Source organism: Nyctereutes procyonoides, unplaced genomic scaffold (assembly GCF_905146905.1).
Source record: "Nyctereutes procyonoides isolate TBG_1078 unplaced genomic scaffold, NYPRO_anot_genome, whole genome shotgun sequence".
Taxonomy (NCBI): Eukaryota; Metazoa; Chordata; class Mammalia; order Carnivora; family Canidae; genus Nyctereutes; species Nyctereutes procyonoides.
The window spans coordinates 117,972,813-117,993,535 of NW_026575125.1; the positions used below are offsets into that span (position 1 = coordinate 117,972,813).

The 20,723-nt window shown below is 52.6% G+C and overlaps 1 protein-coding gene across 12 annotated transcripts in view; it reads left to right on the forward strand.

Annotated features, from left to right (window-relative positions):
- ZNF185 (zinc finger protein 185 with LIM domain) overlaps positions 1-20,723 on the forward strand; it is a 63,974-nt gene that overhangs the window by 11,386 nt on the left and 31,865 nt on the right. For 2 of the 12 annotated variants that reach the window (XM_055337592.1, XM_055337596.1), the window contains exons 2-15: positions 2,622-2,700; positions 2,865-2,988; positions 3,355-3,420; positions 5,453-5,491; positions 5,597-5,674; positions 5,991-6,080; positions 6,977-7,063; positions 8,112-8,195; positions 8,507-8,548; positions 10,185-10,268; positions 10,746-10,835; positions 16,148-16,240; positions 18,701-18,805; positions 19,808-19,906. In XM_055337592.1, coding sequence (XP_055193567.1) covers positions 2,667-2,700; positions 2,865-2,988; positions 3,355-3,420; positions 5,453-5,491; positions 5,597-5,674; positions 5,991-6,080; positions 6,977-7,063; positions 8,112-8,195; positions 8,507-8,548; positions 10,185-10,268; positions 10,746-10,835; positions 16,148-16,240; positions 18,701-18,805; positions 19,808-19,906 — 1,115 coding nt within the window. In that variant the 5' untranslated portion in view covers positions 2,622-2,666. Of the gene's footprint in view, positions 1-839; positions 949-2,621; positions 2,701-2,864; positions 2,989-3,354; positions 3,421-5,452; positions 5,492-5,596; positions 5,675-5,990; positions 6,081-6,976; positions 7,064-8,111; positions 8,196-8,506; positions 8,549-10,184; positions 10,269-10,745; positions 10,836-16,147; positions 16,241-18,700; positions 18,806-19,807; positions 19,907-20,723 lie in introns of all 12 variants that reach the window. The other 10 variants (XM_055337593.1, XM_055337594.1, XM_055337597.1 and 7 more) reach the window with 10 other exon arrangements.

A 20,723-nucleotide genomic window follows, 5' to 3' on the forward strand; every position in this document is an offset into this window, starting at 1 on the left:
GCAGAAGCTAAGTGAGAAGCGAGGGCTGATGTGGGCTAAGCTGCAGGAATGAGGCACAGGTAAAAGCAGGGGTCCAGGGCTGTGTGGAGCAGGGAGAGGAGGGAGTGGTGAAGGAGGGAAAAGCCCACTGTGCAGCTGGGACATGAATTTAAACCTCATGTGTCCACCTGTCTGGCTGGGGCTCATCATTTTATTTTATTATTATTATTATTTTTTAATAATTTTTAAGATTTTATCCATTCATTCATGGAGACACACACACACACACACAGAGAGAGAGAGAGAGAGAGAGAGGCAGAGACACAGGCAGAGGGAGAAGCAGGCTCCATGCAAAGAGCCCTATGTGGGACCTGATCCCGTGACCCCAGGATCACAGCCTGGGCCAAAGGCAGGCGCTAAACCGCCGAGCCACTCAGAGATCCCCTGGGGCTCATCATTTTAAACGCTCCTTGTTCCAAGAGCTACCTTCTTCAATCCAATGGGAAGACTCTGTGAGCCAGGGGGGTGGGTGAGAGCCTCTGCAGTCCAATGGGAAGACTCTGTTTCCTCACTCTTCCAGATTTCTTGTCCCATCTAAAAAGGACATTTGACTTCTGAGATGCAGCATCAGCCCTGCTCTTTGCCTGGTGATGTGGGGGCAATAAGCCTTGAGTCTTCCGGCTCAGGTCTTAGCTGTAAAGATGGGACTTAAGGCAACTCCACCCTCCCTTGCTGTGGGCTCTTATGTGTGTATCTACCCCTTTGGCCAGGGGGTTCCCAGTGGCCCCTCTGCCTTTGTCATTCTCTGTGTGTGTGCATATGTCCTGATTTTGGAGGTGACTTCTTTGGTTCTGATTTAGGAGAAAACTTCCAGGCAATGTGAGCAACAGATTTGTCAGGGTGAAACTGAAGAGTTCCTGAAGGAACGAGACTCAGCAGTAGGAGGCCCTGAGCTGGGGCCCAGAGAAGGTGAGGGACTTGCCCAAGGTCTCACAGTCGGTCTAAAGCTCTAGGAGACCAAAGGGCCAAGATCCCAGGTGGCAACTCTGTCTGTGTGCCCTGCCCAGTATGGCTACTCCATGGGCTGCTGGGATGGGACAGTTGGGCCTGTGAGGTCCAAAGATCACCTATGGAATGAGTTCTGCTCAGTCGAATTCTGACGTGGCAGCTTTGGTCAGGGGCTGGGCAGTGGGGCTGCCATTCGCTGTGATGAGGTGCCATTCCTGGCATGCAGCAGGCTTGGGCCTCCTGGGCTGCTCATTCAGTGTGGTTTATGGGAAAGCCAGCTCTTGCTGATGCGGCAAATTCGGTTTGCTCTTGGCCCTTGCCTTACCTATTTTAGTGTGCCCCTGACCTCTAAGGAAACATGAGCAAGCCTTGCCAGCTGGAAGCAGGGCCTGGCCCTGGAGGGGCTCAGAGGGTGGCAGCTCCTAAGGGGAAGACCGCTCTGCCTCAGGACTGTGCTGCCAGAGCCACAGCCCTTCCTTCCCATCGTGCCCACTTGCCTGAATGTCCAGCCCTTTTCTTGAGGTCGGGGGGGGGCAGCTGTGGCAGGCCAGGGCTGGGATTAAACTCACCACATGGACCTTCCATCTCCCTGAAATGCTGGGCCAATCTCAGCCTGGAGAGTTGTCTTCCTCGCCCCAGCCCCTTCATTGACCATGATGGGCCACCCCTCACTGGCCACAGGCGGGAAGCACATGGCTCAAGGGCAGAGAAGAGGCAGGGAGGGAGAGTAGGGCAGGAGTACAGAGAAGAAGAGAAAGCAGAGCACAGCAGGAGGTCCTTACCAGATCCCCACCCTCACCTGGTCCCCAAGGACAGCTAGAAGTTGGCAGAGGGACCCCAGGCTTTCCCCCCCAGAGATGGAACCAACCCCTGAGCCACACAGAGCTGCACCCCCTCAGGTTGAAGACCGCCAATGGTCCCCTCTCCCAGCGAGGACAGGTTGAGAGTCACCACTGCTTGGCTCCTGTCCAACTGCCCTGAGCTCTTTGCTGTGCCGGGTGGTGCCAGACATTTGCAAGAACCCTGGTGCATTCTGCCTTCATAGCAGTCCTGAAGGGCAGACTTTGTAAAATCCCATTTTACAAATGACGACACTGAGGCTAACTGGAGAAGTTAGCTGACCAGCCCGAGGCCTGTCAGACAGCTACTCAAGAGTGAGAGTGATGGTCCAACCCAAAGCAGTCGGTCCCTCAGTACCCCCCTTCCCCTAGTTCCTCTCTCTGAGTCCATCAGGGCCGGCCCCTAGGAAGCCTGCCCTGTGGAGGCTCCATGGCTGCCACTGTCCCTCCCACAGTCACCTGGTCCTGGAATCTGACCATCAGAGGTCTCTAGGAGGGTTTGTGGTCTGCCCTTATCAGCTATCTCTTGAACAGACAGCCCCGGCAGCCCAGGCCGTGTTCCTCAGGTGAGCAGCTCTGGGCAGACAGGTGGATATACCGCCTGACAGTGGCAGATCCAGCGCATGCTCACTCCCTAGCCTCTGCCGACTACCCAGAACTCCACCAACTCTTGCTTCCCCATGCCTGGGCTTGGCACAATCTGGGTGTTTGTTGGTGTGTCAGGGACCACATGCTGACCTGTGAGCCATTATAAATGTATAAAATGACGAGCCATGTCCTTGCCTTTGCCCCCAGGAGCCCCACTGAATCAAGTGAGAAGGGATCTGCAGAGCAAGCACCATGAGTATCTCAGCTCTTGGAGGCGGCACCAAAGGTGAGGCCTGGGCTCCCTCTTGTCCCAAGTTTGGTGTGTAGCCTGCGCTGCAAAGGCCACAAGCCCTGCAGCAGAGTGAGAGTGACATACTGGGAGGACTGGGAGGCCTCAGGGTGCTGGGGCTGAGTGCCCCTTCTGAGGCTGCCTGGCCCTGCCCCCTCCAGGGAAGCCACTACCACCAGGTGAGGAGGAACGCAAGAATGTTCTCAGGCAGATGAAGGTTCGAACCACACTGAAGGGAGACAGGAGCTGGATCATCAAGCAGGATGAATCGGACGGCCACACCTTGTGAGTGCAGGAGGCTGGGAGGCCAGAGACAAGGCAGTGCAGTGGGGCTGCGACCCACAGGGGCCCATCAGTACCCAGGGATGCTCAGGGGCTTCTACCATTCAGACCTCTGCCAGGCCATGTGGCCACAGGCCAGCTGGGGCGGGCGGAGCATGGGAAGGCAATCCAGCTGAGGCTCAGCCTCAACCAAGGTCATGGGATGTGAAAGCCCTGGGTGCTGAGTGCACACGTACACACATGCCTGTGGACTATGGAGGCAGGCCAGGGAAGGCGAAGGTGAGATGGGAATGGTGAGCCAAATTATTGAGGTGCACTTACAACACCCCACCTCACCTGCTTTGGGTCATCACGACCCTTTTTCCCCAGAGAGTTGCCCACTGGTCGGAGTCGTGCCACATCCTTTTCATCCCCTGGGGAAGTCCCGAAGGCCAGGTAAGAGGTGGTACCCAGATGGCTGGTGGGTGGGGCTCATACTGCAGTGAGTCATTTCGAATCCACAGGAAGGACGGGCTTTTCTGCTCTTTTCTTTTTCTGTTTTCTTTGGGAAAGGGAATGCAGGAATTGCTGGGTTCAGGTCCCTGGCCTTGCTGTGTGACCTTGAAGCTGACTGCCTAATGGGCCTCCATGGTTCTGGTTGTCTACTGGACATTGAGAAGCCCCCATAGGGGGTGAGACAACATCTCTGAGGTGCTTCAGGCAGCTTTGAGAGTCACGCGTGACCCTCTCCCATAGATAGCCCTGATGGCTGAGTACACTTGGTAATCAGCATGTCACAGGAGACTCACACGTTTGTTCCAACTGTCTGCTAAGTTCAGGATGACCTTTTTGACAGCTGGCCAAAGGGAACAGGCTATCACCTCTCTATTTTGAGGACTTTTGCATAGCGGTGTCATGGGATGCTCTGAGGCTCCTGATAAGAGGGTCGAGGAGTGCGGCATTTGCTTGAGCCTTGTTACACAGCTGGCAGTTGGCAGCAAGTGCAGGACCAGGGCCTTTCTCGGGTGTTGGTCGAGGCAGTAGCAGCAGCTGGAAGGGAGGGGTCCAAGTTCATCGCTAAGTCCCGGGAGCTGCTTCTGGTTACTGTGGACTTGACCATCGCCACCATTTGGTGATTCAGCACCCACTACCAGCCAGGTCCTGGGCTTGGCACAGAGGACTCAGCTCACTCCTCAGGGAACTGTCATGTTAGCATGACCCGAGTAGAGAGATGAACATAGAAGGGTGAATCATGGGTTGTGTTTGCTGCAGCTGGTGATGTTGGGGGAAGACCTGAGGATGGTTGGAAGCTGAGCTACCCAACGAGGAGCTTGTTTACTTTGGGTGGTGTTCTCACCCTGGGCTTCTGTTTGGGGGTATATTTGGAAAGCACATCCTGGGGCACCGTGACTTGGGCCACAGCAGGGAGACCTGAAAGTCTACATAGACTTTGGCTCCCATTCTCTCCTAGGCACAGGTACTTTAGCCAAAAATTTTTGTGTGGCCAGATGGGGCGAGAGTGACCTGTCTTTCTCAGGTCCCACCCCAAGTGTTCATGCAACTTTGCTACTTCCAGAAGGCTGTCCCTATTTAGGACAGGGTCTGTCAACATGGAGAACACTGGGGTTCTCTGATGCCCCTCCCACCTGCTTACGTAGGGTTCCCTTAGACCCACTACCCGCACCCCCTGCTCCAGCCCTAAACTCCTCTGTTCCTAGACAGAAGAGCCATCTACCAAATCTTTGTCTCCTGCTCTTGCTCCCCAAACTCACAGCCATTCTTCTGGGCCCCCTCAGTTGTCCCAAGCAGGAGGCGCCCAGTCTCTGTGGTCTGTTTTCCAGCCATGCCCTCTGGTCCTAAGCTTTGATCAAGACTGTGATGTGGGCATCTCAGGAGCTGGAGGAGGGAGGTCCCAAGGAGCAGGAAGGGAGGGGCAGCTGGCTTTAGTTCTACCTCTTGGGCTCTCATGAACCTCCCCAAAGGAGGCTATGTAGAGGTGTCAGGTCAGGGGCCTTGGGCATTCCCTGCCATGTCTCAGCCCTGGGCCTCTGACCATGGAGTCTGCAGTTCTGAGAGTAGAGGGTTGGAGGACTGTCAGCAATCCCAAAAGCCCTCTTTCTCAAGGGACTGCTGGGACCTGACAGACCAGGGGAAAGCTGAGATTTGGAGGAGATTCCTCTTCAGCAAATGCTCAGCCATGGACTACACCTTCCTAGGCACTTAGTGTGATCCTGGACCATATTGAGCGAGTCCTGGAAGAATCAGCCATAAGTACCTTTCTTGGGGAGCATGAAAGAGATAGGCAAAGCAGAAGAGACGCCCTGTGGGGTGAAGGGGTGGCTGCCCCTATTGGGAAGTAGCCAGCCACTCTTGCTCACCTCATTCTGACCGCACTTGGACACCCACCAGCCAATCCACTTTGCTATCTTTGGCTGCAGGAGAATGTAGGGCACCCTGGCTTCACTTCATACCTTCTTTTCCCTGGCAGGTCTCCAAGCGCAAGGGCTCCCACTGGCTACATCATCCGGTAGGTGACCACAGGACCCCACCCACTTCCCCATGCCTGCCCACACTGCTCCCCACCTCCGCACAGGGGAGCTCACTGGATAACTTCTTCTGGGCTCTCTTTTAGGGGAGTGTTCACCAAGCCCATAGACAGCTCCTGTCAACCCCAGCAGCACTTCCCCAAGGCCAATGGAGCTTCAAAAAGGTATGTGTCCATGGGTTGAGGGCCTAGGCCAAGCTCATGGCAGAGAGATTACTCTGCCTGTCACGGCAGGTGGGGGCAAGAGGGGTGGTAGATGGCAGCTGTCTTTCTGTGGAGGTCAGGGCCCTGGAGAGCAGTGCTGGTACAGTGAGCTCCCAGGAGGGTCCTGCTTAGGATGGCACAGATGTTCTGGGTGTCTGGGCAGCTGGAGAGAGAAGAGGAAAGGCCACCAGTCACATGCTTGCTGGGCCCCCTGGGCCAAATTAGGAAGCAAGAGGGAGCCTGAGAGTGGACACATGAAGACTCCTTTCCTCTCCAGTGCTACAGGTCTGCTGAGAGCAGCACCTACTGGACCACCCCGCCCCTCCTCCTCTGGCTATAAGATGACCACCGAGGATTACAAGAAGCTGTAAGTATGCGATCACACATCCAGCTCAGTTCTCTTCTCCGAGAACCAGCCCAAACACCAGGCCTGCTGAGGGCAGCTGCTTGCTTGCCTCTGAGTGTGGCCTTGGAGTGCCAGTCCCACCAGCCTGACATCCCTGCCAGTTGCCACTGTGACCTGGAGCTTACCAAGAGGGTGACAAACCCCAGAAAGTCAGATAGCCATACACATTGCACTTCCAATCTGAGGCTAAGCAGTCACTGTAAGAAGCTTATGGAAGGGGCTGGTGGATCTGGAGAAAGGGTCATGGGTCATGGCTCTGGGGCTGCTGCTGGTTGGCTCTGTTTCCTGGACTGCCTCTTCACCCATCTGGGGTTCAGGCTAGGCTGGGTTGGGGCCTGATGACCCTAAGTGTCCTGATGGCTGTGGCAGCCTATCAGTTATTGGCATTCTGTGCTGAAATCAGAGCTGTTCCTTGGACATAAACCTTTGGGGCTCCCCTTCTGGGCCCTATCAAAGAAGCCCCCCCCATTATGTGCCCAGGGAGGGGGGATCCTGGCCAGAGGTGCAGGTTGTGCCTGTAATTCCCAGGGGTCCCACATTTTCATATTGCTTTATATCCCTTGTCACAATCATCCAATGACATGGAGCAGCTGGGGAATCTTTTGGAGAAGGGGAGAGGCTGGAGCTGGGTCTTGGGGGACAGTTAGGGTTGGAATAAGGAGAGAGAAGAGGGCTGGTCTTGAGGAGGAAAAAGTGGCATGAGCAAAGGCTCAGAGGCAACAATGCCAACAGGTGCTATTGTTGAAGTCAGGAGGCCAAGCTGCCGAGGGTGGCAGCCTGGGACAGGGAGCAGGGTCAGAGATAGGGGGCGGGGGGCCATGACCAACAGCATTCTCCACCCTTCTCCCCTCCCCCAGGGCACCCTACAATGTCAGGCGCAGCTCAGCATCTGGGGCTGCTGAAGAGGAGGAGGTGCCCTTCTCGTCGGACGAGCAGAAACGGAGGTAACGGTGCCCACTGGGCATCCCACGGGTAGGGCAGGGGCCCAGATTTGCGTGCACTGGTGACATGGGAATTGTGCCAGTTGGGGTGATGAAATTCACAGCATGTATAATGTCAGTGCTGACCCGTTTACTGGAGATGTGGCTGCCAGCAACAGGTGTCATTTGTTGAGTCCCAGAACCACCCAGTCAGTGCTGGGCCAGCTCACAGGATCCTCTTAGGAACACTTTATGGAGCAGAACCTAGGTAATAAGGGTCTGGGGAAAGCCTCAAATCTAAATGTACCGAGTATAGGGAGGGAGGTGCTTCGGGACTTCATATCAATTTCTTAAAAAGGATTCTAAGCAAATTGGGCCTAAATAGGCCCCGGGAAGGAGCCCTCTGTGTATGCTGTGTGTATAGAGTCTGGGCAGGGCCTGCGTGCTTGGGCGGCAGGGCCAGGGTCTGGACGTGCCAGTGCCCCTCGCCCCCCAAATGAGGCCCAGGTGCTTTGGCAGCAGCTGGGCCCTAAGGAAATAAAGTCCCATGGGCTTGGCCTGACCCTAGTGCTAATGTCTGTCGAGCTCTCTGTGCCTTAGGGAACTCCGTGGAGCACCTGTGCTGAAGGTCTGGCAGATGGGCCATCCAAAGGGCAGAGGTCCCTGAGCCTGGGAGGTACAGGGCAAGAGCCCGAAGCGCTGGAGGCAGGCTGCTGGGCATTGACTGCCCACTCTGCCACTGGCTAAGTGTGTGGTCTCTAAAGTCACTAAAGCTCCCCACGCCTCAGTTTCCTCATCTGTAAATTGTGGGCGAAACTAAGCACCCACCCTCGTGGGTTGTAAGGATTCAGTGTCTCAGCATGCATTGGCGGTGTCTAGCACACAGCTGGGCCTTGTCAACGTGGGCGGCCCTTCCCTTGGTCTCTGTGTTTCCTTTGCATAGTTCTGGGCTCAGGTGCTCGTTTGGCTTCCTGTGCTTGCCTCCCTGGGGTGGCCCCGTAGCTGCTGGGCTGGGCTGGCAGAGTGAGTCTTGCCTTATGCCTTTAGATTCCCCCTCCCTGTGCCACCGCAGGTCAGAGGCTGCAAGCAGTGTGGTGAGGAAGACGGCTCCCCGGGAGCACTCGTATGTTCTGTCTGCAGCCAAGAAGAGTGCCAGGTGAGTCGTAGAGCAGGAGACACAGTAGGGCCTGCTGTCTAGGCCAGCTCAACTACCGTGTGGCTCACTTCTCCTCAGTGCTCCAGTGTCCCTTTGGCAAGTGAGGGGTTGGTTGAGAGAACCCTCGCAGCCGGACCTTCAGGGATCTGGACATGCACCTTCTGCAAGACAGAGAGGTCTGGCTCCGGCCATCAGGACTAGTGACATAGTGGGAATGAGAGAAAAGCCCGGGACCCTGTAAGGCAAAGTAGCCGTGATGTTGCCTGTCCATGGGTTCTGTCCAACATGTTGTCTTTCTGCTTCCTTTCCAGCAGCCCTACTCAAGAGATGCAGGCCCCGTTCATTGCGAAGAGGTAAGTGTCACCAAGGGAAGCCTGGGAAGCCTCTTGCTGGTTACAGGGAAGGGCCGGCAGGGGTGGAGTATGGGCACCGTGGAAAGCAGGCGCAGAGTGGGAAGGGGCCACCATACCCAGGCACGGGAAGTTAGGAGGGGCTGGCGGCTTCTGTCTGGAGGCCAGGCGAGCAACTAGGTGGCTGTGGTGGCACTTGTGGCCTCAACAGCTGGGTCTGTTTAGGCAGGATCTGGCTGATAGAATATAGCTTGTGGCTGGAAACTTCCATTTGCTAACAGGGCTCTGCCCCTGACCCCTGATAGTGTTTCCAAGGGCCTCTGAGGTTTTGAAACAAAAGTAGCTACCAGGGTAAAAAGGACTTGTTCCCTTCCGTCCCACTCTACCAGGGACAGGCTGGACAATGCCTTGGCAGGAGGGATTATTGGGCTGGGCTCCAAAGGTTTGTCTTTGGGAGCCTCTGCCTGGCCAGGCCCTTGGAGGTGACAGTGACATTGGAGATGGGCCCTAAAGGGTGAACAGGGTCCAACAAAGGATGATCAGGATGTTAGGACACTCCAGCTGAGTCAAGGAGGAGTGTCACCATTAGCTGAAACAGAACATCTTCTGGGAGAGGAGAATATTTGGGGAACAGAGATAAGAAACTACTGGAAAGTAGGATTTTTGGGATATTCCTTGAGGTAAACAAGGAAGACATCCATCATGAAGTGGAACAGCAAGCTGAAGGCTGGAATCCAGCCAGGAAAGGGTAATAGCAGCACAAAGGAAGTGACAGATAATGGTGTGTTCTTACTGGTTGTATTAAGTTCAACCAGTCCTGGGGCTGCTGTAACAAAGTATCACAAACTGCGTGGCATTGACCCCAGAAATGTATTGTATCTCAGTTCTGGAAGCTATAAATCCAAGATCAAGATGTTAGCAGGATTAGTTCCTTCTGGAAGTTGTTGAGAGAGAAACTGTTGCAGGCTTCTCTCTCAACTTCTGGTGACCACAGGCAACCCTTGGCATTCCTTGGCTTGTAGACACATCACTCCAATCTCTGCCTCTATCATCTATTTTTAAAGATTTTATTTATTTATTTGAGAGAGAGAGCAAGAATTAGTGAGAGAGAGAGCACAAGCAGGGGGAAGGGCAGAGGGAGAAGTAGGCTCCCGGCTGACCAAGGAGCCCGATGTGGGGTTCAATCCCAGGACCCTGAGATCATGACCTGAGCCGAAGGCAGACTCTTCATGAACTGAGCCACCCAGGCTCCCCGCTGCCTCTGCCATCTTATGACCTTCTTTTCTTCTTTTCTCTGTGTCTCTGTCCAAATTTCCCTCCTCTTATAAGGACACTGGTCATTGGATTTAGGGCTCACCCTACTCCAGTGTGACTGACCGAATCTAAACTTGATAACATCTGCCAAGACCCTGTTTGCAAATAAGCTCACACCATAGGTTCAAGGCAGACATGAATTTTGGAGGCACACTATTCAACCTGATATGCTGTTCTTCTCCCAAACTGGAATCACTGAGCCTCCAGACTGGGCCACCCCATAGCCATAGATACCACTGAATGTCCTTCAGGAGCATCCAGCTCTAGGGCAGTTGAGCATGCCACAAGGGACAGGCAGTGCATCTGTTTCTCTTCTTGCCCAAAGGGTTGAGGTGGTGGATGAAGACAGGCCTTCTGAGAAGAGCCAGGACCCACCTGCTCTAGCAAGATCCCCTCCTGACTCAAGCAGGTAATTATTCAATCATCTCTGCCTGGTGCTGGTGGTCGCAAGACTTGCCCTGTCACTGTCATTGTCACTGTAGAACCTTTGCCAGGTCATTTCTTGCAGGGCCTCAGGGTCAGTGTCCCCATGTGCCCAGTGACGAGATGGGGCACAGAAAGCAGTAAGAGCTGTCTGGCTGGATGTCCTGGGGCTGAAAGGAGCAAAACAGCCTGGCCTCCAGGGAGAGAGTATGTCACTCTTGTCTGCTTAATGCTCATCTGTGTCATGTGAATGCAACTATAGCCACAACATCTTAGGAAAATGTGCTAACCAGAGGGTCTGAGAAGGCCTAACCTCTGAAGCCCTAGCCCTGCCGTTCTTGGGCTTGTTTATAGCTCTGCTGTAAGTTGTCCAAGGTCAACCTGCCAGCTGTGTCCTCTGCCTCCTGTTGGGGAAGGAGGCTCTGCAGTCCCCAGCCCCACTCACAACTGCCTTCTTTGCCAGTGTGGATGGAGGCGGAGCCAAAGTGTCTCGGGCCATTTGGATTGAGCGCATGCCGAGTCTGCCCAGCTCTGCAAGGAGCTGGGAACCCAGGTGGGTGCCATGAGTTGGCTCTGGCCTGGGAGCCAGTCAGTTGGGAGGGTCTGGGACTGGGGTCACAGGGCAGGGGCAGGCTGAGCACTGGTGACCTCACTGCAGACTGGCCCGATTTGTTCTGATTTCTGAGCCCTGAGTGTCCGGGCAAATAATGGTGCTCACTTGTCTGCAAATGGAGAGCAATCAACACCTCCCTGTACTTCACAGTGAATTGAGCTAAGTTCTGTTGAGAGCGCCACCTCCCTGTTGTTGCTGCTGTCTAAAGCTCCTGCCTAGCCTGGCAGCTGTGTCCAAATCCAAGTCTTCTAAGTGGTATGTTTCCATGGCACCCTGGGAAGATCCCGAGGCTAGAGGGGCAGAGTGCCTGTCCTTACAGGTCACTTTCAGGGACCTCAGGGACTGTTCCAGCTCTCGTAATGCCCTGTGAGCCCCTACTCCCCTCCCCAATTCAAGTCTCACAACCATTTGTATGTGACCCTGGTCCCTTGGGGCCACCTCCTCTGTGCCAGGAGAAAGATAAGGCTGCCTGCCCTAGCGCAGTCTGGTGGAGGACAGTAAGGCTGCAGACCTTCTCTGCTCAGAGGGAGCTAGGAGTGTGAGGCCAGCCTGAGGTCATTGCACCAGCAGCAGGACTGCCCCTTTTCTTTACTGCCTTCCTCTCTTGATCCTCCCTGTGTGTGTGAACTTTCGTCCTTGAGAACTTTTAAACAAATGTAAATATTTGAGAGCTCTTCACAAGGCAGCATTGATGGGACTTGGGCACTGATAGGGCATGGAGGCTGTCTTAGTTTGCTAGGGCAGCTGTAACAAAGTACCACAAACTGGGTGGCTTAAAGGACAGAAGTGTATTGTCTCTCAGTTCTGGAGGCCAGAAGTCCAACATCAAGGAGTAAGCAGGGTGGGTTCCTTCTGAGGCCTCTCCTTGGTTTATGGATGGGCATCTCTCCCTGTGTCTCTTCACGTGCGCTTCCCTCTGGGTGTGTGGTCTGTGTTCTAATCTCCTCTTCTTACAAGGACATCGGTCATTTTAGATGAGGGGCCCACCACACTCCAGTATAACCTCATCTTAACTAATCCCATCTGCAATGACCCTGTTTCCGAATAAGGTCACATTCTGAGGTCCCGGGGTTACTTAGGTCTGCAACGTATACGTTTTGGAGAGGACATAATTCATCTCCAAACAGTGCACATCTCTGATTTCTCCTTATTTGTCTTTTGTGCGGGGGGAGGTGAGGGAAGCAATGAATGGTTTCAGATGGGTTTTTTTAAATCATTTTTTCTGTATTTTTTAAAAAAGATTTTATTTATTTATTCATGAGAGACACACAGAGAGAGGCAGAGATAGCAGGCAGAGGGAGAAGCAGACTCCTCACGGGGAGCCTGATGCAGGACTTGATCCCAGGAACCCAGGATGATGCCCTGAGCCAAAGGCTGACGTTCAACCACTGAGCCACCCAGGCGTCCCTCAGGTGTTTTTAAAAAGAGAACATAGAAGAATTAGGTCGTGCTATATCATGTATTTGAGAGTCATTTTAACATTTATTCCAGAAAATTCCTTTGGATGTTTAATACCCATCATCTGGCTGTCATAGCAAGGTGGCTGCAATGGTTTGCTAGGGCAACAGGAACAAAGTCCCCCAAACTGGTGGCTCGAACAACAGACATATATTGTCTTACAGTTTTGGAGGCCAGGAGTCTGAGGTCAAACTTGCCTGTGAGGCCCCAGAAAGCAGAACTGGGATGAGATTATGGAATGTTCCAGACACCAGAGATAGCCCACAACAGGGCAGCCCAGAACGGGAAGGAAGGCGTTCTCATCAGAAGTGTTGAACAGGCTGGTCAGGGAGGCTTAGAATGCTTCTCATAGTGTTTCTTCCCTCAGATTCTGCAGTCACAAAATCTCTACAATCCCCCTAGACAGCTTCCAGGTGAGCTGCTGGCTGGTCCTGGGTGGCCTTCCTCTCTGACCCCACTGCATCAGACAGGTCCTACACTGATCAGGTGAGGCAGCCACCATCAGTTCCCTACACCCAGCTTTGGTCTGCTTGGTTATTTGAGAATTCTTGGCCTGGCTGTGGCCTTGAAGGAGCCCAGCCCCGTGGGGAGCAGTGGTTGAGGAGAGCTCGGCCAAATTCTGGGTTATACAGCACTTCAGAAAAAGCTGGTTTATGGTAGACTGGAGCAAGAGAGCATCACAGCCTTGTCCTCAGGCGTGACCCTGCCGAGCCTGCCCGCTCCTTAGGTTTGCTCCTGCCCCACCCCACTTGACTCAAGTCTGATACAGGTTCTTCATCTCATGAAGTAAGCCAATCAGGCGGGAAGCCCCTGTCTTAGGTGCCGAACCCTTCAGGGACTTCAGGGAGGGCTGAAGGTTTGTGACGGAAAGAGTGCCACCCAAGGACATCCACAGGCTGTGTCCTTGGGTCTGTCCACCTGTCACTTTCTTTCCATTAGACACCAGACCTACTTGGCATCCCAAAGGCCTTTCAGTTCCAAGTGTCCACATCTGATCTACTTATCTCTACTGTCACCCCTCCATCTCCCCCTGTTCAACCGTGGGCCTTGCCTCCATGCACTGTGGGGCTGGATTTCTTGGGTTCATCTTGTCTTTAACCCTCTCATTGTGGGATAATTCCTACCCACCTTGTGGACTGAGCTAATTCAAATACCCTCTTCCAGAGAGACTGGTCTGAACAAGGGCCCCCAGGCCTGGCTGCTTCCCCATCCAGCACTGGCCAAGCTTCCTTGGCTTTCTGCCTCACCCAGTAATGGCAGTGTCTGTGGGCTGTAGCCCAGCATGCTGTATGGAACACTAAGCTGGAGAGCAGTGAGTAAAAGCACAGCTTCTGGCACAAGGCCTTATACTAGCCTTGAACAAGCCACTTTACCCCTGGTGCCTCAGTTACCTCATATATATAATAGTGAATATAGTGATACCTACCTCCTGAGGCTGCCTCAAATTCTAAATGGGATAATGCATATAAAGTCATTGGTACAGTGCCTGGGTGCTCCCATGAATAGGCTTGCTCATCTGCATGGCCTTCTTCAAATGAAGAGACCAATATTGCCACCTTGCTAGCCTCTGAAGGAAATGCGGTTGTGGGTGCGAAAGACGTACTGCCACAGGCAGCTGGGGCCTCATTAGATGAGTGCCCCTGATCTCCAGCAGCTCCCGGCCTAGCTGAGAACTAGATCGTACTAGAGCTGTCTGTGGTTGAAGGTCTGGTAAGGGGGTGAGGCTGGTGGGCTGTTGCCGGAGAAGAGGCTAGAAGGCCCCTGTATGAATTTGCTGGGGCTGCTGTAACAAGTTATCTCAAAGTGGGTGGATTAAACAACAGAAACTTATACTCACACAGTTCTGGAAGCCAGGGGTTCTAAATCAAGGTGTCAGCAGGGCTGAATGTTCCCTCCAAAGGCTCTGGGGGGGAGAATCTGTTCTGGGCTGTTCTCTTAGCTTCTGGTATTGCTGGCGATCCTTGTTGGTTCGTAGTTTATGGATGCATCATTCCAATCTCTGCCCCTGTTTTCACATGGCTATATTCCTTCCATGTGTCTGTGTACAAATGTCCCTTCTTTATAAGGGCACCGGTCATATTGGATTAAGAGCCACTCTTCTCCAGTATGACCTTATCTTAAGTTAATGACATCTGCAATGGCCCTGTTTCCAAATAAGGGCACATTCACAGGTACGGTTAGGGCTTTGGCATATCTTTTAGGGGAACACAATGCCACCCATAATAGCCCCCTGGAAGAGGTGCCATTTGAGCTGGGCCTTCAAGAAAGAATTACTCAAGGGGGTGACAAAGAAGGAGGATGGCATTAAAGAAGAGACACTAGCTTGGTCAGACTTGGGTGACACCTTGTTCTTATTTTCTCTCTGACATAACAAAAAACACCAGTGAAGAAGAATGTTTTCCTTGCCTGTGATGTTCCCAAATGGGGTCTGTCCCAACCAGGTGCTTTATGCTGTCATCATTGCTATCATGGGAAGACACAGACAGAAATCAGAGCTGCCCTTATACACCAGACGCCCTGTCCCTGTGAGCCCTTCTATTTCCCTCATCTCCAATGGCTAGGTCTCAGCCAGGTCCCAGAAGGGACATAGACAAGTAGCCCACTGAACTCGGTCCTCTAAGGCCTCCTAGTTTAGGTTGGAGCCAGGTGTCAGAATCAACTCCAAGGTGACTTTCCAAGGAGAGCAGCCAAGCTACTCTGGCTTACTCAAAGCTATCTCTCTGCCTTCACCTCCAGCAGAGGCTATATATCCATGAAGCTTCTCAGGTGTCCTTGGAACTGGATTTGTGTACAGTCTTACACTTTAGTACATTCAGGACCCATGCCACTGTGTCCACATTTTGCCCACCACTGGATTGGGGACTTCACCAGGGCAGGCCTGGGGCTCATCTTCATCTGTGCCCCAGTGCCCAGCCTAGTGCCCAGAGGTAGCTGAAGAAAGGAGTGAGTTCGTATAAGTGTGCTGAGTCTTAAAGGATGGCTTGGGCCTCACCCTGTGGACCTGGGGAGGTTTGGGATGAAGAGTACTCCCACAAAGCCAAAAAGCTCTAGATTCTCTCTGGCTCTGGCCATCACCATGGCACAAGCCTGCTAGGTATCAGACCCTGAAGTAGAACCAGAAAGCACATCAGACTTGGAGGGATATGTGTGGACACTTGTGGGCCAGGTTCTGAGCACAGGAATCCTCACAGGGACCCTCTGAGTGTTGAGAATTTCTGGTCCTCTGTGGGCTCCAGCTCACAGGCACCTGGTCACTTGCTTTCTTTCCCCCAAGTCTCTGATATCCTATCTCACCCCAATTTGGTCTGTAGGTTTCCAGAGTATCTTGTTTGTCATCAGTCCCCATCAGTCCATATACCCAGAAATCGCACTGGCCTCACAAATAACCACTTTGGACATTCCAGTGGGACCACAGCCAGGACTCACCTTTGCAAGTGAATGGCAGCATCATGGCAGTAGTGACAGAGAGGGCACTGGAGCTGGGTGATCCCATTTCTATGCAGAAGGCCCCTTGCTGTGACTGAAGGGGTCTAGGCTCATGGGTGGGGGACTGGTAAAAGGATGTTTCACTCTTCCTTCCTCTGGGGCCTGGAGGTCAGTGGCCCATGCTCAGCTATAGCACCAAGAAAGTTTATGGCCAAAGAGGAGACGAGAGGAAAAGAAAAAGGTAATGAGTCTGAGTATCCCACTGCATTAGCCAGGAGGCTCCTGAGGGAGAATGCCCTTGGACTCCTGGCACAGATAGGGAAGAGGGAGGCTTCTCTTACCAGCAACTCCCTGGCTCTCTTCCTTAGCTGCAGTACAAGAGGTGAGGAGATTGTCCGCCTGCAGATCATGACACCTGGGGCAGGACTCCGCCTGATGGCCCCAGACCTGGAAGGAATGAGGTATGGGGGCCCTTCTGGGCTCCTTCTGCACTATTTTAAAGATGAGGTCAGCAGGGAAGGGATGCAAATGATCAGGCCCATGGGCTGCTTGGCGAGAGACATGGTCAACCTGGGTTCTCTCTCTCTTTTTTTTAAGTCATTTTTTTTATTTTAAAGATTATTTATGATAGAGAGAGAGAGAGGCAGAGACACAGGAGGAGGGAGAAGCAGGCCCATGCCGGGAGCCTGACGTGGGACTCGATCCCGGGACTCCAGGATCGTGCCCTGGGCCAAAGGCAGATGCTAAACCACTGAGCCACCCAGGGATCCCCGAACCTGGGTTCTCTACCCTTAACTCCACATCTCTATCTGGGTGAGATTTCTAAAGGGCAGAAGTAGTCATGCCAGCCCCCTGGGGAAAACCCTGAGATGCCCCCTACCTTGATTGGGTTCTGCAGCCTGAACTCACTACCCCTCATATATCCTCCCTCCTTGGGCCCTCAGCCCCAGCCTTCTAGGCTTCCATATGGCACCTGTGCACAGTTGTCCATTCATAGATCAGTCCTCCCCAAGAACTCTGAGTGCCTGGAGGGCAGAGGCTGCAGCTAAGTGTTCCGTAGGTTCCTTTTGGCCCAGAACAGAAATGTGGGAGTATTTGTTACTGTAATGTTTGAGGATCATCCAGTGCAATGATGTTTTTAATAAGACAACAGTGGAAGCCGCTTCACTGATTTCCCTAATTTGACCGATCTCTGAGAAACAAAGGGAAAGTGCTATCAAGAGAGGTAGGAGGAAGCCAAGTTGCCTCCAATGAACATCGCTGCTGTGTCTCCTGTCTTCAGAATCCACAGGGCTTCTGGTACTTTGTCTGGGACTAGCAAAGCTACAACAACTCACTGAGATTCCATGGGGTGCCCTTCCCCAATTTTCCAGTGGGAGAATCAAGTTGGAGAAGGAAGAAAGAGGGAAAGCTAGAATTCACCAAGCGCTTCCTGTCCCAACAGCCTAGCAGATATCCCCAGATATCCTTTTTACAGGTGTAGAAACTAAGATCCTAAATGGTCAAGTAACTTGCTCAAGGTAATACGGTTAAGAACAGGCAGATTTAAGACTCTCACCCAGGCTGCTTGACTCCTACCGTGCGCCTTTTGCTCCATAACTCAGTACACTACTGGGGACCAGGATGAAGGGGCAAGGAGGAGTGATATAAATACTTGGTATTTTTTAATGAATATATGATGAGTTTACTTGTGGATAGCCAAATGCACATTCCCAGGAGGCATTTGAGAGTTTGTAGTTAAGGTTTGGGAGAGAGGTTAGGACTCTCCCAGAAATGTCCATGTTATATGCAGACAGATGAAAGGGAAATAATGGAATTCCATGTCAGTGTTTACATATGGTACAATATCAAGGGAAGAAGGAGAGAAGGGCCAGCAGGCGGAGCAAAGACCCCAGTGTGGAGGTAGCAACTACCTGGTCATGCCCTCTAAAGGTGTCTGGGATGGCAGTCAGTTCTAGCCATGTTGAGGGTGAGCTGCCCGAGGGCCAGTCTGAAAGGCATTGGAGGTATGGGTCAGGAGCACAGAGAGGTGGGAACAAGCGAAAGTCACTGGCTTGGGCAGCCCCCGGCGGCCTAGTGGTTTAGTGCTGCCTTCGGCCTGGGCCTGATCCTGGAGACCCGGGATCGAGCCCCACATTGGGCTCCCTGCATGGAACGTACTTCTCCCTCTGCCTGTGTCTTTGCCTCTCTCTCTCTCTCTCTCTCTCTCTCTCTCTCTCTCTCTGCCTCTCATGAATAAATAAAATAAATTAAAAAAGAAAAGAAAGTCACTGGTTTGCGGGTGGTAGTCAATGCCATGGGAGCAGAGGGGGTGGGCAAGGTAGTGGAGCATGCACATGGAAAGGAATGCTGAGAACACCAAAATTACCAGGCAGAAAAGGAGAAAAGGGTGAAAGAGACTGGGAAGTATGGCAAAGAAGGTAGGAGATGGTGTCACAGAGTCATGACAGACAGGTGGGGGAAAGAAGGCTGGAGTGGCCCACTAGGTCAGAGAGAACAGAGGGAGGTTGAATTAGGAGGTTCAGAGCAGTCTTAATATATGGAAGATTATAGTCAAGAACTCTAAAATCAGACTGTTTGGGTTCCAATTCTAGCTCTTCCCCTTGTTACCTGAGGAACTAGGAGCAAATTGCTTGGAATATCTGTGCCTTCATTCACTTATTTGGAAAGTAAACATGGGTAAATATAGTACTCATATATTGGGATTTATGTGGAGAGTTAATGCATGCAGAATTATGGGAATGGAGTCTGACCCTCAATCAACAGTGGCTTTTAGTAATGAGATTTTTGAGAATTGGCCAGTCCTGCAATCTCAAGTTTTAAGTTCCTTGGAGACAGTTGGCATTTAGGGATGAGGTCACTGCCTTCATCTGAGTGTGGGTGGCTACTGGGTGGTTAACTTATATTTCTTTTCTCCATAGTTCTTCCCTGGGCTCCAAAGACAAAGAGGCCCCCAGCCCTAGAGAGGCCAAGAGAGACTCGGTTGGTGAGGAGATCCGCAAAGGCCCTAATCCAGATCCTGAAAGGTAACTCAATGCAGGGACATAGAGCTGATGTGGCCCTTGGTCTAAGGTCAGTGGATGGACCTGGGACCAGGACTGCTCAGTTCCCCACTGTGTCCCCAGTGCCTGGGGCAGCACATGTCCTCAGTGAATATTTGTTGAAAGAATAAATGAAGGAATACAGGAGGCCTGGAGAGGGGCAGGCCCCTCCCAAGATCCCTCAGGGAGTCAGTTGCAGAGCTGGACACAGCTCCAGGCCAGACCACCCCCACCCCAGCCCTTAGCCCAACTTTCACAGTCCTTGGCAAGGCTGCCAAGTGAGCAGTTTGGGGAAGTCAGTGACCAAAAGATGCATGAGTTTCAACAGAACATCTAACATGGACTTCTAGGATGACTTGTGGTTAAAGGAAGACATGTTAGAGGCTGGCAAGGATGTGAGGCAGAGCCAGTGGGGGATGATGAGTCCAGAAGGGATGGTTGTGCCCAGCCATCCTATGACCATCTCATTGAGTTGTCCTCCAAGCTAGACCGTGAAAGCCTGGATGTGGTGAGCAGTGGCTGAGAGTTAGATATTTCTTAAATGGGATGCTAGTAGCCAGTAATGGGTAAGAGCCCACAACCTTGCCTGCCTGCCACCATTTTCTCAGTGTGGAGTTCTGGACCTTCAGTGGGGACTCAGCCATGGAAATAAGAGAAGGCAACCCAGGATGTCTGGGCTCTGTGGTTTATTAATGGCCCCCAATGCCTTGCCCCTTGTTCTGTCAGCCATTGATCCCTCCACTGTGCCAGCCTCCTCTTGAGTTGCCACTTTGCTCTATTTTTTTGGTTCCACTCTTGCTCCCAGTCCATCAAGTTTGGAAGAAGAGCAGAAATACTTGCTGATGTCAGGTTGGTTTTAGTTGGAACAGCACAGGGTGGCAGCTGAGAGCCTGGGCTTCTAGTCCTTGAGCCCTGTTCTCAGGACATCTTAGTTATATTAGATTAAAACCTAATCAGAGTCAGCAAATGCTTCTCTTCCCATAACAGGTCAAGTGCACAGTCAAGTGATGACAATGTGGGATCCAGAGCCATTGGCTTCCCATCTGAAGGCATAACTGGAACAGACATTGGCTCTGAGATAGGAGGGTAAGCTGCCTGGGGGAGGCAAGTGGTCCCAAGTTATTGATTCTCTCATGTCTCTGGTGACAGGCCAGGGTCAAGCTGCCAAAACTGGTTGGGTTGCTGGGGACTGAGCACTGGTCATTTCCCATAGTGCTGTCTACAGTTTGCTTCTCCAGTGGCTTCCACCACATCCTTTGTCCTTGGGCTTTCCAGTTATGGGAATTGCCTATGCTTGAATCTTGCTCCTTTTACCCTCTGCCACTGGCTCTCAAGATCCTCCAGAGCATGCACAATGACCCACTTGCAGCTGGAAGCCCAGCCCCTGCCTGGGCAGGCACTTGGAGGTAGGATGAATGTGTGGGGAATGAGTGAAGGGACAAACTCAGGAATGAATGACCAAATGATGGATGAATTTGTGCCTTCTTTCTTCTTTGTTGAGCTCTAAGGACAAATTGAAGGAGGTCCTTCGCCTGTTTTCTCCTTTCCCTTCCAGAAACCCCAAAGCTCCTTTTCCTGCCCCACCAGCCTTCCCTGGACAGTTCTCTGTGGTTCAGTGAGAGGAAAAGCAGTGGTCCCTCTGAGAAAAGAAGCACGTCTGATTGGGCTCTCAGTTTCTGGATCTGGGTGGAGTCAGGGACCACTTTCTCAGGTGATTCAGGGAGGGGCAAGGAAAGGCCACTGGGCTAGGACCTTGGCTCTTTGAGCTGCCACTAGTGGAGAGGACTGAGAGCCCAACCTGAAGCCTGCCTCAGTGTGTGCCGGTCAGCACAGTTGTGCAGATTAACTGAATTTGCTGGAAGCTGTTGTAGACTTCTGCTTCATGTTTGAATATTGATCCAGA